A 19,717-nucleotide genomic window follows, 5' to 3' on the forward strand; every position below is an offset into this window, starting at 1 on the left:
AGGCGAATAAAAGATGTTTGGCAGATTGACCAAGTCTCGGTGTTTTCATCATATCCGGCTCCTCGGGACTCCGACTTAGGCGATTCAAGATGTTTCGGAAACTAGACACAATTATCTACAAGTTTCGTGTTTTGAGTTTTCACTAATTCAGTCGTTTTCCAGTTCAAAATCGACTTGGAAGTTGAAGTTAGTTTGCTGGACGAAAATCAAAAGCTAAAGTAAATTTTGAAATAAAGTTGAAAGATAAAGGGCTAAAGTTGTAACATGCTGAAAGTTGAAAGCAAAGGGATAAAGTTGTGCAATGCTTGAAAGTTGGAGGATCATTCATGTAATTATGATCTATATAATAATTGTTAGGCGATCAAATGGGGGGTGGCACGAATAAAAAAAATACGCACGGAAAATACCTACGAAGATAAGATGGCCGCCATTCCTTCAGCCACCACGATTGTTGCGATTGAAGAGGACATATGACTTCGTTCTTGAGGCTACGTATGCAGCAATCACATATACGAAGTAAATCAATTTGGTCCTCTATTTGAATTTCTAGTTATTTTGTTTATTTATTTACTTTTGTTTCTCCTGCTACGTAACTTGCTTTTGGTTCATAACTTGCTTTTCATTGTGTGTTAGTTTTATGGTTGTTTTAAATATGTTGTTTAAACTTTGTTTATCCACTCTTATCAATTTTAATTTTATGGAGTAATAATCTTTAGGGTTTGGTTGACTAGGGTGAGATGATAATTTTAATGTAGTTGATTTTGTTTGAACCAATTTTGTTGAAATCGAATAGCATATTCAAATGTGTTCTTATTTTAAAAATATAAATTTTGATGGGTAACTTTGATTTTGGCTAACACTTGATCAACGTTAGTTAGGGTTAATTTTCTTGGTTTAAATTTAATATTTACATGCTTATATTGACTTCGAGAGAAGCTTTATTTGTGACGTCGTTTGAATATGAATGTGCGGTTTCGTTATCTCGCTTCAACTTAACATAGACGTGTGTTAGGGCATTTTTAACAAAACCATTGGATTTAATGTTTTTTTTTTAAATCATAAACTACATAGAGATATGAGTGAATGTTTTTTTTTAAATCGAATCATGAGACCGAGAGGTAATTGATAATTTTTGTTGGTGTTAAGTTATTCGTTTCTATATAATTGCATGGTTTGACAAATTAGTTGCATTAGAAGAATCATTGAACCCGTATAAGTCAACCGAATCCCATTTTTCTCATAATTGTTAAATTGTTAAATTGTTTTCTTTGTTTGTTCGATTATTTTAGTTTTCATTTTTACCTTGGTAAATTTAGTTTAATTTTATTTTAATTATTTCTTTAGTTTAATAAAATCAATCACTTAAGCAATCAATTGCCTAATTCACTCTTCCTTAGAATAGGATAGTCCCTGTGGGTTCAATATCTGGTCTTACGACTATATTACTTGCACGACCTCGTATACTTGCGAGTACGCGTTTTCGTCAACATTCATCAAAGGCTTTTAAAGCACAAATAAAAAGAAGAAGACTAAACAACTACAACATGTTCAAGAGCATGTGGAAGGAAGTTTCAAAACTTGTTTAGGAGCATGTGGAGAAGGAAGTTTCTAAGGAAGTCATTCCTTTGAAGACATGCATTCTCAAATGTACAAAGAAGTCGGCTAAAAGGCCTCAACATTCTCCTATTAGGCCATTCGTTCTAGAAGTTGAAGTCGAAACCCCTACCAAATCCCAACACAGTCATTCTTCTTCTAAGGGGGTAAAGAAAATTCGCAAACCTCAACTTAACAGACGAGGTGTGCTTGTTTGAGACATTCCTTCTCCTGTTTTACCAGCTTCCAAGAAACGCCAAGCACAAGAGATGGTTAAAAAGATTAAGAAGAAACATAGACAACTTGAAGACCCGCTTGATAAAGTCATTGTCGAATCAAATCATGGCAGTGATAGCGAATGATAGAATATTCACATTGATGATACTGGCTTTGGGTCACCTCAAAGGGATTCTCCAGTTCAGTCAATTTTCGAGGAGACTGGAAATCCTGGTGTCAATGTACATGTATCTAATACGGATAAACACCAATTTGAGTGATCCTCCATCTACTTCCATCCCTGAGAAGTCAATAGTCATACCACCTGAGGTTTCGCAAGTCGAGTCTTATACGGAGGAGGTTCACACCTCAGGCATCATTGTGTGCGTGTCTAATACAAACACAAATGTCACCATGGGTGAAAAGGTGATGAACAATGAAGCCTTTGGTACTTCCCATCCCGAAACATTAATTGTTTCCACATCTCTAATTCTTTCATCTACCATAGAAACCACAACTCTTGATACCTCAACTTCACTACCACCATTATCTTCTCATATCCCTTCATCATTTCCTACTTCCACAATCTCACCAACATATTCCACAATCATGCATGAACCAATTACTACTCATGGGATTTTTGGTTGGCCACGACGTAGTGGTGGCATAATCACGACGTGGCAGTACATTTTGGGGGCGTGCATCTTTAATGAGTGTCACTGTGTGGCATTATATTGGCCACGTCGTGGCATCCGTTTTGTGTAAAACCCTAGTTTCGGGTTTTGTGCCCATATATAAGGGATGTTATGGCTAGGGTTTTAATCACTCTCAGCCTCCATCACCTCCCTCTCACTTTCTTTGTAGCCTTAGCCTCCATGTTGATGATCTTGAGCTTTTGTAGGTATTTTTGTGTTTTCAAGAAAAAGGAAGCACATTTGGAGAGTATATCTAGCTTGCAAGCCACATCATCATCTCCAACCTCATATTTTGGACCTTTATAAGTGATCAAGATTCAACATTTATTGCTTTATGTCACTAGATCTAGGTTTTTGTCCTATTTTCTTCATGATGATGTAGTTAGAATGGAAGGGTCCATAAAGTTAGCAACTTTATGGATCCTTGTGGTCCTTGGAGTATCTTATAGTCCATATCTGAAGTGTCTTGTGGTTTTGGAGCACCTTGCATGAAATATTGGTGTTTTTCTTCACTTTTGACCTGGCTTGAACTCTAGTCATGTATTGGGCATGCATGGCCGAAAAGAACAACAATATTTAGGTATTAATGATTATTAGGAAGCTCTTTGGAAAGGATGAAGGGTCGGCTTAATGATTTGGTGGTTGAACCCATTAAGTTGTGAAAATTCATCTCCCACTGTGTGGCAACCTGTTCGACACGACGTGGGGACTGTAGAATTCATGATTGTTCTAGAATTTTGTTGCTACGACATGGTGATTTGTGTTCCACGACGTAGCGATGGTTTTCTTTGTGACTAAGAAGTTGATTCGAGTCCAAACTCATCAGCCACGTCGTGGCCATGGGTTGGCCACGATGTGGGGGCCTATCGAAGTAAAACTTTGACCGTTTACTTTTTGACTAGGTTGACTTTTGGTCAAATTGTTAGTATTCTAGTGTAGACTATGGTAGGACCTTGTGTGATTCAATAGGTGGGTAGTAGCACCTTTTTTTAGACACCGAGCTGAGATTTGTCTAATCATGTAAGAAAGTGGGTCTTCTCACTATATTGCGTATGATGCTAGTTGTCTTGGTGACTCTTACATTTATATGTTAGGCTAGGCCCATTATTTTTATGTTGGATTGGGCCCATTTATTATACTTTGGGTTGGGCCCATTTATATGTATGTTTAGTTGGGCTCATTTGTATGTATGTTGAGCTGGGCCCATTTACATGTGGGGTTGGGCCCAATGGTATGGTATGTGGTATTTTGGGAAACTCACTAAGCTTTGTGTTTACGATTTGTGGTTTAAATATTTTTCAGGTACTTCCAGTTCCAAAGAAATGGCCCGGTTTAACTGCACAACATCCCCTTAGGATTTTCGCATTGAAGTTTATTCTTTTACTCTGATGATTGTGATACATTTCAACTATGATTGGTTTTGAAACATATGATGCATAGATTTGATAGTTATAAAAACAAGAAATTTTACCACTATTTTTTGGATGTTACATTTAGCTTACAATTGTGTATTGTTGTGTGGAGTATTTTGGGAGAACTCACTAGGTTTTGACTTATAATTATGGATTTAAATGTTTGCATGTACTTTAGATGATCGGGGCAAAGCGAATGCATGATCTTACACATCCTCCTGCTGATTTATGTTTGAGAGATGATATTGATACTCTAATTTTTATGATTTTGTTTTGAAACAATGATTGATTACTTTATGGGTTTATGAAAACGTCTTTTGAAAAATAAAATATTTTACTATGGTTTTTGGGACGTTACATATAGATGTTGAGTTTTCGGAAGTTGAAATCATATGCTAGTTTTTTGTGCTTGATGAAGCATATGTTTTGGTTGAAATCTGATATGCTAATGGTTTTGATAATACTTGTTATTAGTAGCATCAATTTCATTTTCTTTGCCTATAATAAGAGTTGAATAAACTTGTTATTTGTTGGTTCACATGCTCACATGCACCCTATGTGTTTAATAAAATGCTTGACTGAAATCATGAAACAAGAATATTAAGCAATTAATATGTATCATCTAATGTTGAAATCATATGCTTGAAAATTTGATGCATAAATCGTATGGTTGAAATCTGATATGATTTGATGAAAATCTACATTTGTTATTCTTAAGATGTGTCGGGCTTGTTGGATGAAAAGGAAGCTCAAGGCATTTCATGGAAAGGTTTCAAATTCTGATTTATAAAGTTATTTGTGTGTTATGTTACATAAGGGTATTGTACTTGTCATGATTTGTAAGGGAAGTAGGCTGTATACATGTAATGTGATTCGTAGTTATTGTTATATACCGGTATTGTACTTGTTTTCATGGCTAAATACAAGAAATAGCAATGTATTTTTGTTGATTACTTTATTATAGCATTATACTTTAACTTTCTCCTATTAGATCATTGTATTTAGAAAAATCTATTTAGTTATAGCAATATCATCCAAAACAAAGAAATTTTGATTGTTAGAATTGAATAGATTTGTCGAATATTTATGTTTGATTCTTTTTATATATTCAAGACGTTGGTTCGATTATTTTATAAACATAAACATCAGCAAAAAATTAATACAAAACGGTATGATCATTTTTATAATTCACCACATCAATTCATATATTCCAACCAAACATCATCTTAAAAATTAAGATTCTTTTAAAAATACAACATTTTAAAATTTTAGATCTTAAAAATCTAGATCCTCTCAAACAATCCCTAAACCCGATAAGAATCCCCTTTAAGATCCCTAATGAGGATCAATCCAGTTTTCATGGACAAGAATCTTATCTCTGTCGAGGAAAAGGATACCAAAATCCAGCCTGAACTCGTCAGTTGTTATTTTTACGTGTAACTATTAGTGTGGTTACCCTTGCTCTCTCATCATTATTTATTATATTTTATGTACAATTTAGATAATTTTTCCAAAAACTTTAAAGAAATTATGAAATCGAAATAATGAAATGATGAAGGACGTTGGCGGCCAAGTTTGCATGCACTTAATTAGAAGTTACAAGTTACAAGTGACGTTGAAATTACGAAGCGAAAAGTAAAACCTTTGTTTCTTTTTTAGAATTAGAATTTAATGTTTATAGAGAACAAAGATTTTAGTTACTTGCGTTCTTCCGTCAATCCGATTATTTCGTTTCGTAATTTCAACATCACTTTTAACTTCTAAATGCATGCAATGCAATCACAGCCACCAACGTCCTTATCAAGTAATTAATTTACCAATATCATTTTACTTTCTTATGCTTCTAACATTATATAAGATCCAACTTTACGTAATAGATACAAATTTCGCCACTTTTAACCACATGTAAAGGTGCATAGCCGAAAGTCTTATATATAGAGGTGAAATTATATTTAAACTGTAATTCGGTCTTTTGCTAACTTATAGTAAATAATTCGGTCTTTTGCTAACTTATAGTAAATTTACCAATTTATCTTTTATATTAATTTATAACCACATGAAAAGAGAAACTCAAACGTCTATAACTCATGCATATCAAAAGGCAAACTCAAACGTCTATAACTGTCAAATGTCAATATTCAAGTTTGTTCAGTTTGTAACTGAAAAAAAAAACACGTGACAAATTTAGGAGAATAACATAACCAAACTAATTAATCATATAAATCTAATTTTTAAAACGACAAATAATTAAACAAAAGTCTAACTTTATAGGCTTAATATAAATAAACGGCAATAAATGAAAGTAGGACGTATGTGTGGATGTTGCATTTTTACGTTTACTAGCCATACAAAAACATTTGTTAAAAGTAAACCTCTCAAACCCGGCCTTTATTCAACCACCAAAAACAACCAAACTCATTTCTTTCATAACCTTCCCGCCAAAACCACGTACCATAATCTTTTGTTCTTGAAGAATTGAGCTTCTTCTTCAATGGCGGAATATTCATGCAGTTTGATGGTCTTGTTGACTCTCTTCTCAAGCTTCTTGGTGTGTATAAACGCCAACTTTGATTATAAAGACGCCCTCAAGAAATCCATAATTTTCTTGGAAGCTCAAAGGTCCGGGAAGCTTCCTCCACACCATAGGCCTCCATGGAGAGGAGATTCTGCTCTTGATGATGGAAAAGCAGCCGGCGTAAGCCTTCGATCGGAAGCATCAATACATATGCACATAGATACACATAATTATAATGTTTTGACTTTTTTGGTTTTGACGTGTTTATAGGTTGATTTGGCCGGCGGATACTATGATGCCGGAGATAATGTCAAGTATGGTTTCCCGATGGCGTTCACCGTGACCACATTGGCATGGGCTGCATACTTTTATCAGCCGGAGCTTACCGCAGCCGGAGAAATACATAATGTTCGTAATGCTATCCGATGGGGTACCGATTATTTTCTTAAAGCCAGTAGTCTACGTAATCGTTTCTTTGTTCAGGTATAATCAACGTATATTTATATAATTAATTAATTTCTCAAACATACGTTTTATGTTGTTCACTCGATCAGAATTCTTGACTTTTCTGAAATGAAATTAATAGGTCGGAGATCCGGTGACAGATCACAAGTGTTGGATGAGGCCTGAAAAGATGAAATCAGCAAGACCAGTTTTGGAACTTAATGAAAAAAAACCTGGAACTGAAATTGCAGCCGAAACTGCTGCTGCTTTGGCTGCTTCAGCGATTGTGTTTCGGGGTGTAGATCAACCTTATTCTCAAAAGCTTCTAAATGGAGCCAAAAAGGTTTTCTTTTTCAAGTTTTTTAATTTCGGTATACGTGTTTTTATTTGTATTAATATAAAAGAAATCGATTCGATTAATTTGCAGCTGTTTCAATTTGCTCAAGAACATAGGGGAACTTTCGATGGTGAATGCCCTTTCTATTGCTCATTCTCCGGTTATCGTGTATATTCTCTCTCCATCGACTTTCTTACGTAATACAGTATACAAATATTGTGGGGTGATAATAAATAATTACAGAAAACGGATTTGATATATGTAAGATATATGAATGAATTTGCAGGATGAGTTACTATGGGGGGCAACATGGCTATACATTGCAACAAAGAGGCCAATATACTTGAAATTTATACAAGACGAGTCAACCACCGCCGTTGTTACTGAATTCAGCTGGGACCTCAAATTTGCTGGAGCTCAGATCCTTCTTTCTCAGGTATCGATCTTAACGAATAATAAATTACTAGGTTTTATTATTATTATTATTATTATTATCTGTAACGTTATGCATGATGTTTTGACACAAGACAGTTTCGATAATGGATTGTAACAGTTGTATTGGGAAGGGCAAAAGGATTTACAGACGTTCAAGCAACAAGCTGATGGATTTGTATGTAACATTCTTCCTGGAAGCCCTTATCGTCAAGTTTTCATGACCCCAGGTCTGATCACACTTTTACAAAATCAGTTTTCGGCTCGAAGTTTATCCACCCAAATTAATACTCATATAGATAAATCGTAAGAAATGTTTGCATGCATGCATGCAGGAGGTTTGATTCACTTAAGAGATGGTGCAAATTCGCAATATGTGACATCCACAGCGTTTCTTTTCAGTGTTTACAGTGATTTGTTAGCTAGACACAAAATGCAAGTCACTTGTGGTGACAAACGTTTCACTTGTGTACAGATCATGGATTTCGCCAAGAAACAGGTATATATATGTATAAACGTCTCTATTTACTAAGTGATTGCATACAATTTAATTTGAACTTAATTAACCTCTGAATTCGGAATCAATCAGCATTCAGAGTGTTTGATAGATATATAGAAACATTATCTTAACCATTAAGATCGAGGATGTAATCATTCAGTGCTAAATGGTTGAGTTTTATGAAATTTCATGCAGATGGATTATTTATTGGGGAATAACCCAGTAAAGCGGTCGATGATGGTAGGGTTCGGAAAGGACCCACCGTTGCATGCGCATCATAGAGGTGCATCTGTGCCGGTGGATGCAAAGGATGATGTAAACTGTGGGATGAGCTTTGTTTATTGGTACAACACAGATAAACCAAACCCTAATGAGTTAACGGGTGCCATCCTTGGTGGACCAGACAGGGCAGATAGATTTGTGGACGCACGGGTTAATTCCTCCATGACCGAGCCATGTACGTATATCAATTCATGTGCGGTTGGGGTTCTTGCAAAGTTGGCAAAACAATATGGCAAACCATGATCATGCATGGTCAAAGTGTGTGTTGGTACATTATTAATGGAACCCAAAATTAGGGATTCTTTGGGCCTATGTAGCAATAGATGTTTATTGGCAAGATGATAGAGATCTTCGTTTATATTGTAATTAATTTTTTTGAGGCGTACAGAAAATATATTCCATATGTAAATTACTAGTTACGTACGATTACCATAAGTTTTCTCATGTAAACATTTGGTTCTCGGCTTCGAAGGCGAATTCGGCCGTGGTCTCTCCCTAGCTCCCAATATCCACACTTAATTGGAGCTCTCTCTCCCCCTAGCATGAGTACTCCCACCTTCGATCGGGTGTCATTTATATCTCCCATTCATCTCCAGCAAAATCATGAGGTAAAATGGCCCCGGCCCTCGCACCTGATCCACCTACTCGGTTTATAATATTTTTATAGTGACGATATTATGCTAATTGTAAATTTATGTATGAGTTCATGTTAATATATTGTTTAACCATTGAATGAGTTTATAAAATTTAGATTAGTTATTATGGCCAAATTTTGTGGTAATCAACAGTTTATTATGTTAATTTATAGGTGAAATTATGATGTTTATGTAAATTTTTGAAGTTTTGATGTACATGATTTTTTTAGAGATTGGATTAGTGTATATGTTAGTTATTTGCCTAAATCTTGAGTATGGTGTTTTTATTTATGCTTTTATTTAAGTTTATGTTTGATTAGTGTGTACGTTGGTTATTGCCTAAATTCTAAGTTTGTTGTTGTTTAAAGTCTGTTTCCTAATTTTAAATACGTTATTAATAATTAAAGTATGTTGTATATAAGGTGAATATATTTTCATTTGAAATATGTTACCGTTGTCTATACTACTGTAAGTATGATCAATGATGATATCAACTTTAACATCAATCTCAATACAACATAACACAATAAGGTTTCACTTGGATCCATTTTAACAAGGTATTTTCCTAGTTTGTGAAATAATGGGTTTCCAATACCAAGAGGCATGAGAGTTATCACGTGTGTATATATATATATATATATATATATATATATATATATATATATATATATATATATATATATATATATAATAAATAAAGATACACATAAGACCCTCAAGTATACAACAATAAAGAAAAGTCTATGCAGATACATAACTAGTCTAATATCCCCCCTCAAGCGAGAGGAGGTGGACCAAGATGAAGCATGCGACGGAATTGCTCAAACCGTGGCCGAGGTAGACTCTTAGTGAAGATATCAGCGACTTGAAGCATGGTAGGAACAAACATAGTGAACAATTTTCCTGAGGCAACGAGCTCACGAACAAAATGATAGTCAAGATCAATATGCTTAGCACGCTTATGAGCCATCGGATTCCGGGTAAGAAATAACGCACTTTGATTGTCACAGAGAAGTGTGGGCAATCGGTGGGCAAGGCATGCAGCTCCTGCAACAGATGAGTGACCCAAATGATCTTGGCAGTCGTATTAGCCATGGCTCGATATTCAGACTCACAGTTGGAGCCAGAGATAGTAGGTTGCTTCTTCGCACTCCAGGACACAAGATTACCCCCCAGGAATATCGAGTATCCATAGGTGGAGCGGCGATTCTCAAGGCAACGAGCCCAGTCGGCATCAGAGTAGCCAACAAGCTTAATAGTCGGAGGCCGTGAGAAAGTGAGACCAAACAAGAGGGTTCCCTTGACATAGCGAATAAGTCGTTTAACAACTTGAAAATGAGCAATTGTTGGGGCGGCAAGAAATTAGCTAACTTGATTAACAGCGTAAGAAATATCGGGTCTCGTAATCGTCAAATATTGATGGGCACCAACCAAGGACCGATAGTGAGTCGGATCCTCATAAAGAGGGTCACCACTAACAAGGGAGGCGTTGATAACAAGAGGAGTAGGCATGGGCTTAGCATTGAGAAGACCAGCGCGCGTGACGATGTCGTGAGCATACTTGGCTTGGCTGAGAAACAAGCCTGTGGGGTGATGAGTAGCCTCAAGCCCAAGAAAATAGTTCAAACGCCCAAGATCCTTAATGCGAAACTCAGCGTGTAGTCGAGAAATGAAAGATAACACAACAACATCATCCTAGCCAGTAACAATCAAATCATCAACATACACTAACAGATACATGATACACGATTCCCGACGAAACACAAAAAAGAGAGGGATCCGCATGACTACAGGAAAAACCATGTTGCACAAAAAACGAGCTGAGTCGATGAAACCACGCACGAGGAGCCTACTTAAGACCATAGATAGCTTTATTGAGCTTGCAAACATAATCAGGATGACGAGCATCCGCAAAGCCTGGAGGTTGATTCATAAAGACAACGTCACCCAAATGACCGTGGAGAAAAGCATTATTGACATCAAGTTGACGCAAATGCCATCCGTTAATAGTCGCAAGAGTGAGAACAATACGAACGGTAGCCGCCTTAACAACAGGACTGAAGGTGTGAGAATAATCAAGTCACGGCACGTGACTGAACCCTTTAGCGACGAGACGAGCCTTGTGACGCTCTACAGTCCCATCAGCCCGAGACGAGCCTTCTGGCTCAACGAACGTATGATCGGGGGCTTTATGTTCTTCCAAATAAGTCGGTGGCTTGTGCATTTTATGCTAAGAAGCGACCCAAGGCATCTTTTGAATTATGGCACTCTCGTTTAGGGCATGTATCTTTTGATGTTATTTCTATATTCATAAACTTGGTCATGTGTTTGTTTCTCAGGACTGGAGGTTCCTTTAGAGAGACTGGAGGTTCATTTAGAGGACTGGAGCCTTGTGACGCTCTACAGTCCCATCAGCCCGAGGGCATGTTTTGTTTCACTTCGTCTTGATGGCTCGGTTCAACAGGACTGGAGGTTCCTTTAAAGAGAAGTCGTAGTTGATCACGAAGATTTTATACACGTTCCATGGAAGAGTTCCTGTAACGACCCAATTTTCAAGGCCAAAAATTTCATTTTTGAATTAATAAATTTAATAAACATTTTACCAAAACATTGTCGATAAAACATCACATTACAAAATCATAATGTTGTGTCTCAAACCATAACATCAAAAGTAATGAAAATCAGGGTACAGTCCCAGAAACTCAATGCGGAAACCATGTGTGTGTGATGCGGTGCTACACCGCCGGCTCCTTCCCCTTCGACGAAGAGGTACCTGAAACCAAAAACAAAACTGTAATCACAAAGCTTAGTGAGTTCCCCCATCATACCACATACCATACAATATCGTCGGTATCTTTCAACCGGTAACCTTCATCGGTATCTTTCAACCGGTAATCGTCATCGGTATCTTTCAACCGATAACCATCATCGGTATCTTTCAACCGGTAACCATCATCGGTATCTTTCAACCGGTAATCATTATCGGTATCTTTCAACCGGTAACCGTCATCGGTATCTTTCAATCGGTAATTGGGGACTATTTCACCCCTACCACTAGCATACAACAACAGATATAAGCATACAGTCAGGCATATCCGCGTACTGACCTACCCTTTGGTCCTAAGGACCACTGTCAGGGAAACTAATCCCTACTATACACATAACATATCATACAGATAAATCTCATGACCAAAACACATAACAAGACCAAGATAATTATCACAAAGACCATTATCTTCTAAATACCCCTTTTTGGTGGGCCAGCATTGTGGCCTTAGACCCACCCCTACTAAAAGGTAACTCACCTCAATGTCGTGCAGTGTTTGAATTATCCTCGGCGCACAAGTCGACTCCCTTCGACTCCTCGATCCCTACACGACAACCTTCAAGTCAACACACAGCACGTGCAACCCTAAACAGGGTTAGTCCAAGTCCAGTCAAAGTCAACTTCAAGTTGACCCGACTCGCCGAGTTGGGCCGTCAACTCGCCGAGTCCCTCACCCTTTACTCGTCCTTATCCACGTCTCAACTCGTCGAGTTTGGCATCGACTCGACGAGTTCCTCCCTTGTATAAACATCGCATGAAACTCATCTGAATCGACGAGTTGTATGAGCACTCGTCGAGTCCACCTTCATCTGATGAACAAGTCTTGTCCTTGACTCGTCGAGTTGTATGAACAACTCTTCAAGTTCATCGTCAATCTTAAGGATATTGCCTTGGACTCGCCGAGTCCATTCTAGTACTCGTCGAGTCCCATGAACTCTAGGTCTAAAATTACGTCCAATGCGTTGGGTCACTCTTTCTGTCCAGTTACAACCCTTCTGACACTTAACTGGGTTCTTTTGACCCTCAACAGATATGGGGCTCAAAGCCTTGGACTCGTCGAGTCCCAGGAACGGACTCGTCGAGTCGGTCATGTCCACACTCTAAATCCTCGCTTTCTGATGTACAACCTTTGATCAAAAGATAGATCCAAGCTTCTACAATCGATCTAGCACGTAAAGTTACAAACTTTACGTGCTTTCATGGGACTTTGAGCTCAAAAAGACATAAATCAAGCTCTTATGATGCATGAGACCTTTCATGGGTGCAAAAGCAGCCCCCAACTACCTTGTGACTCCCTTAACTACGTGATTCAGAAGCTCCAACCCCCAACCATGTTTGCAATCATGGTTGGCCATCAAAAATGGCTTATAAAAGCCCTAGATCTCCCCAAAAAGGGATCTAACCAATGAAAGAGCAAGGTTACAGCTTTTTAACTTCAATGAACTATAGAAGGTGCACAAACTCGAGTTCCCTTGGTCTTTACTTGCTTCCTCAAGTTTTTCTCTTTCTTTCTTAAGACCACAAGCACCAAAATCCACCACCAAAGCTTAGATTGCTTCAATAACGGCTAGGGTTTCAATGAGAGGTGTTCTGGGAGCATAAGGGACGTTTTGGCAGACATAACATTGTTTAAATAGGGTGCAAACCCTCAGATTAGGGTTTTTGTCCAGACAGGGTCTACTCGTCGAGTCCAAGACCTGACTCATCGAGTCCATTGCTTAAATCCCGCGTCCCATCCCGCTTCTACTCGGCGAGTTGGTCCTTCAACTCGCCGAGTCCAGGGCCAAAATGCAAGATATTTAAATAATTAAATAAAAAGAAATATGTACCAAGAACCAGGTGCTACAGTTCCCATAGGCGGATTCAAGAGCGGTCCATATCGCACAAGCAGAAGAGAGGCCCACTACCTCAGAAAATGATTCTTCCGTGAGAGAGGCTTGAAGAATGATGACTGCCCGTTGATCCGCAGCATGCCATTCCTCAAAAGCGGGGTTCTCAACTTGGTTGTTGTCAACCAGAAGGTGGGAAGAAGGGGTTGCAGAGGAGCCATCAACGTGAGCAAGGAGTTGTTGATAGTTAAGGAGGGGAGTCATTTGGTTCACCCACAAGAAATAATTGTTAGAGGAGAGGCGGATGGTAATGAGGTGAAGGAGAGTGTTCATGGATAGATTAGCATTAGTGGAGGAGCCAGCCATGGATGAAGATGTGATGGTGACAAGAAAAAACTAAAAGATAGGAGAAGAAAAGAGGAAAATGATCGGCTAAGAAAAGGGAGATGAAGGGAGGGGTTTTTGGCCTGATACCATGATATAATGGGTTTCCATACCAAGAGGCATGGGAGTTATCACATATATATAATAAATAAAGATACACATTGTAGTGACAAAGAACATGGTTTGACATGCGGAATTAAAGCTTGCACAATTGAACATGGTGATTTGGGTGTTTAAGAGATATATTGAATGTATATGGTGTTACAAAAAAGATCTAGATCTAGACTACATAAATAACACACACTTACACACTCACTTTTACATCTCTCAAGCACACCTCTACAAGTGGCATGAACCCACTATTTATAGAGGTGTTTACATGTCTCTCTCTCACTCTCACTAACAAATGGGTCTAAAGGCTAAAGCACCACATGCAAGTGGGTTTTACAAAAGTCAAACATTTACAAAGTCATGAATGAATAACTTTGCACCCTAACATTCTCCCCCCTCAAAGTTAGGAATGAATGACCCACTTCAAATCTTCCAAAATCAAGCACTACGCGGTTCGAGCCTCAAAGGTGACACATGTCGAAACGAACTTCAATCTTCAATTCTTCCATGACTCTTCAATTTGGGCTCTAGGATGCAAGACCATACAATCCGAGCAGCAACGAATGATTAAGAGCATTCCAAACTCCAAATAATCACCCAAAAGTTGCGCATAAAAACACACCCCAAAAATCTTCAATAATTCCAAACCCATTTCGAATACATCACTTCCAAACTTCCAATTGCATCATCTCGTGACTTCAAAACTTCAAGATCACTTCGGTCTTCAAATCCGCGTAATATGAAAAATTCAAGTTCGAATTTCCATATAAAACTTCTCCCCCTTTTTATAATCGAAATTTGATTATAAAACTCCAAGGAAAAAAAGAACGTGCTCTATTTGGAATTTTTCGTGTCAAAACTCCCCCTTAACATGTGGCATAAACTTTGTGCTTCAATCCGGAAAATCCAAAAAATATTCAATTTTTAGCTTCGTTCACGGATCGCCTTTAACAAAATTTCTCAAAAATGGGTAGAAATTGTCAATTTCAAAATTCTGTTGTGACCCGTTGCGCCAAAAACAGCCAAATATGCGAAACACACTCCCATTTGCGAAACTGGGTAAAATGTGTAAATTCGCACAAACTGCAAGGACCATAACTGAAAATTCTGCATTTTTTCAGCTTTTATTACCCATTTGCGAAGTTAGTCCATTTGAATTATTTCATGAAAAGATGAGGGAACAAATGCGAAACTATTAGCTTTCTTCCCCAATTCGCATTTATACAGTAAACACTGCGCATTTTCATTCACACCTCTTTCGCATCTTGTATCCATCCGTCTTTAAGTTCATTCGTATTTCAGTTGTCTTCATTGGCATTAACTCGGAAATTAATCAGTTGTCTGAGATTCGCATTTCAGTTGTTTGAGAAACCTAGATGCGAAACCCACTGATTTCAAATGCGAACCAACCAAAAATCATCAACCACATACTTGTCTCACCAAATGCGAACTGAATATCACATTTAAATTCTCTTCGCATTCTATAGATGCGAACACAATCCAGATCTCCGACTCCAAGCTTGCGAAATCAAAATCAATTAACCTCATATGCGAACTCAATGAAGATCCAGATGCGAACTCAACTGATTTCATATGCGAACCCAAGTGATCTCTGTAACCAAATGCGAACTCAAAATTGATCTCATATGTGAACCATATCACCATCTGCGAACATTCAATCCAGTTAATCAAATGCGAACTGCTGTTGAAGACAAACGCGAACTCCATATCACATCCTTATACCCATTGATTGTTCGCATTTCATTCCCAATCTAAGTTTTCTTCGTCCCCAGATCATCAAAGATTAATGCATCACAAACTTCGTTTTCGTGTAACCAACTCATCAAACTATCGACTATGTAATCAAATCGATAACTTCAAAATTGACATCACAATCCGCTTAACTGTTTGAACATTGACACCAAAATCGATTTTAAAATCAACCCAATAACAAGACTTCGTTCTTTGACAATCGAATCATCCAATTTTCAGAGTTCGCATTTATCATTCAAATCACGAACTCAGCGAATAATCGACTCCAAACATTCGAAATCTCAAAATCATCAGTCATTAATCGATCGAACATTGAGTTGAACACAATATCTGAGTGTGAATTTCAATTTGATTCCAACTGAATAAAAGAACACCATTTGATCGAGAATTCAGATCTTGTCCAATTTCAACAAAATCATGGATTTACATATCGACGTATTTCTATTGTATTATTGATCATGATCGATCAAAGAGATAAACTCAATACTTATGATCGATTCACAAAGTTGGAATTTCAAACCAGATTAATCAATTTCAACGGATTATCAAGTTGATGAAATCAGAACACATGAAACACGAACACGATGAGAATCAAGAATGTACAACTCAGTAAAGCGTATGATAAAGTCGACTGAGAATCGTATTTCTTTTGGATTAACTCACATAGATCGGATCTTTTAATTGAACGATTGGGCCCCAACTGATTTATCAATGAACAGTGAGATTGGACTCAAGATTTGGACATGAACAGTAAACGATCTTGGGCTTATTTTGTTTGACTCTAAATTTTGATTAACAAGGATCGAAGAATCAAACTGATTTAGAATTAAAATTTGGATTCAAGTGAGCAATTTCAAAAATTCAAGAATCGAATCAAACAACAAATATGATTGGATCGGGCTTGATCATCTAAAAATTATTGGATCAACAATGGGGTTTTTCAAGAAAAATTTGATCCAACGAGTCAAATGATCACAAATCAAAAACGCAAAGCACGAATTCAATGAAATTAAGAGAGATCATAGAGAGAGACTCACCAAAATTGTTCAAATTGCGACAAATGTTGCCAAATCGAGAATCGTTCTTCAAAAGTCACGTTGATCGTGAAAACCAAGCTCTGATACCAATTGTAGTGACAAAGAACATGGTTTGGCATGCGGAATTAAAGCTTGCACAATTGAACATGGTGATTTGGGTGTTTAAGAGATATATTGAATGTATATGGTGTTACAAAAAAGATCTAGATCTAGACAACATAAATAACACACACTTACACACTCACTTTTACATCTCTCAAGCACACCTCTACAAGTGGTATGAACCCACTATTTATAGAGGTGTTTACATGTCTCTCTCTCACTCTCACTAACAAATGGGTCTAAAGGCTAAAGCACCACATGCAAGTGGGTTTTACAAAAGTCAAACATTTACAAAGTCATAAATGAATAACTTTGCACCCTAACACACATAAGACCCTCAAGTATACAACAATAAAGAAAAGTTTATACAGATACATAACTAGTCTAATAGTTTGCTTCTAATGCTCATCCAAAAAAAGGAAGAACATTTAGCATCAACAACTAAACTAGGAATGTTCTTCACAGAGTTTCTAAAACAGATAATGTTCTTGTTACACCAAAGAGTCCACAAGAAGACTCTTATAACCACCTTATAATTCATCTTGTCGAAATTAGACCAATTTGGCTTGGCAACACCATTAAAAAGAAAGTCAACGTCCCTTCAATGGTTAAGATCAAGAAGAAAAGACAAGTTCCTCTTCAAGTTAGCCAAAAGCTCTAGAGCAGTCGAGCATCTAAGGAACAAATGCTCAGAGGATTTCGGGTGGCGATTGCAGGTTGGGCCTGTGATGGATTGGATAGCCACCCCTCTATGAATCAAGTTATATATCGATCGTCGACAACCTATTATGGATTGAATAGCCACCCCTATATGAATCATGTTATATATCGATGGTCGGCAACCTGTTATGTCTCAAACGCTAGACAGAAGTGTTAATTTTCTTGGGAACAACTTTACACCGTAAGGTGATTGTTGTGCTACTGTCCAAGGTACATGAGTCATACACCCTTATAGGAGAATTCACCGAGAATTTCCCATCAAGTTCTAGATCCCAATCCAAGCAAGAACGAGAATCATCGAAGAAGAGAGTCTCATTTAAATGCAACCCAACTTTGGCCAAGTCATTATCCAAACCACATATTATCCCCCACACACCAGACCTTCGTTATGAAGGCAAATTCTCACCCAAACCACTTTTTACCCCATAAAAAGCCTTGATTACCTCCTTCCAAAGGCCACTCGGGCAAGCTTTGAAGCGTCACCACCATTTTCTCAAGAGATCCAAGTTAAAAGCCTTGAGAACTTCGATTTTAAGGCCACTGTTTTATCATCGTTCATTGTTTTATCCCAAGAGATCTAAGTAATCTTTTTGGGCTTACCACTGTTTCCCCAAAATAATCTATTTCCGATGCTTTCAAACTTCTTTATCACCGAAGACGGGACCTTGTATAAGGAGAAGAGGTAGGACCCAAGCGCTCCGAGAACATACTTGCAAAGGGTGAGCCAGCCTCCCATAGATAGAGCTCTCGACTTCCAGGAAAAGTGGATATTGCTGAATTTGTCAATGAGAGGGAGCCAACTACTTTTATTTTTCATATGTCCCCTGATAGGCATAACGAGGTAGATGAACAGGGTGATGCCTCCTTCACAACTAAGACTAACCGTCATGTCTTCCACCACTCCTCAATTGACTCTGATTCTTTGCACTTCTTGAGGTTTATTTTAAGACACGAAGTAATGTGAAAATAGGAAAGGATTCTTATTAAGTTTTGGCAGTTACTTGTTGACACTCTACAAGAATGAATGCATCATCCGCATACTGAAAGGTAGAAATAATGGGGGCCTGAACATGGATCTTAAACCGTTGAAATAAGCCTTTTTGAATGGCTTCATCCATCATAACCCAGAGCCCTTTGGCAGTAATAATGAATAAGAATGGAAAGATGGGGTCCCCTTGTCTGATCCCTCTCTCCATTCTAAACTTATCGGTATGGGTGTCGTTAACATGAATAGAGACTCTAGCAGAAGAAATGACATCCCGGATCCAAGCTCACCACATGTCCCCGAACCACATTTGTGACATTTAGTGGTCTAAATAGTTCCAATTGAGAGCGTTGAAGGCTTTCTCGAAATCCGCCTTAAGCAGGAGTAAACTTGTTTTAGTTCATTTGGCCCAAGCGATGACCTTGTTCACGATCAGGTGCTATCAATGATATTGTGACCTCTTATGAATGTGGTTTGCTCCTTTCCTATGACTTTGCTGATCACCATCTTTAAATGTTCTGCAAGAGTCTTCGAATTGATCTTGGTGATGCACCCAATCAGGTTGATTGGTCTATAATCTGCAAGACAAAGAGGGTTGGAAGATTTTGGGATTAGAGTTACAAAAAAGTTGTTGCATCCCCTTTTTAGCGCTTTTTTAGTGAGGCGCATGATGATTAGGAAACCTGCAAAGAAGCATTATTTTTGGTATTAGACTTTGAATGATTACATTTATATTTGCCTTTAAATGTTTGAATGGTTCTATATTAAACTTTAAATGGTTTGGTTGTAGAATTAAAGTTTAAATGTTCTTACGGAAATTTGAATATTGGTATTAGATAATAACATTTTAATGTATTAGTATTAAAATTTTGTATAACATATAAAAAAC

General features: G+C 37.6%; 1 protein-coding gene and 1 long non-coding RNA gene across 2 annotated transcripts; both read left to right on the forward strand.

The window, feature by feature from the left end:
* The first annotated feature begins 362 nt into the window (after positions 1-362).
* On the forward strand, positions 363-4,273 carry LOC145070732 (uncharacterized). The gene is made up of 2 exons (XR_013690060.1): positions 363-516; positions 3,807-4,273. It is a non-coding gene; the product is annotated as an uncharacterized LOC145070732 (long non-coding RNA).
* A 1,912-nt stretch (positions 4,274-6,185) lies between these two features.
* On the forward strand, positions 6,186-9,224 carry GH9A4 (glycosyl hydrolase 9A4). The gene is made up of 8 exons (XM_079015538.1): positions 6,186-6,611; positions 6,702-6,914; positions 7,018-7,218; positions 7,303-7,380; positions 7,499-7,648; positions 7,766-7,874; positions 7,980-8,143; positions 8,339-9,224. Exons 1-8 carry the CDS (start codon positions 6,408-6,410, stop codon positions 8,666-8,668), a joined length of 1,449 nt encoding a protein of 482 aa, XP_078871664.1. The 5' UTR covers positions 6,186-6,407; the 3' UTR covers positions 8,669-9,224.
* The last annotated feature ends 10,493 nt before the right edge of the window (positions 9,225-19,717 follow it).

This window comes from Lactuca serriola, chromosome 8 (assembly GCF_051521515.1).
Source record: "Lactuca serriola cultivar US96UC23 chromosome 8, Lser_US96UC23_V15, whole genome shotgun sequence".
Classification (NCBI taxonomy): Eukaryota; Viridiplantae; Streptophyta; class Magnoliopsida; order Asterales; family Asteraceae; genus Lactuca; species Lactuca serriola.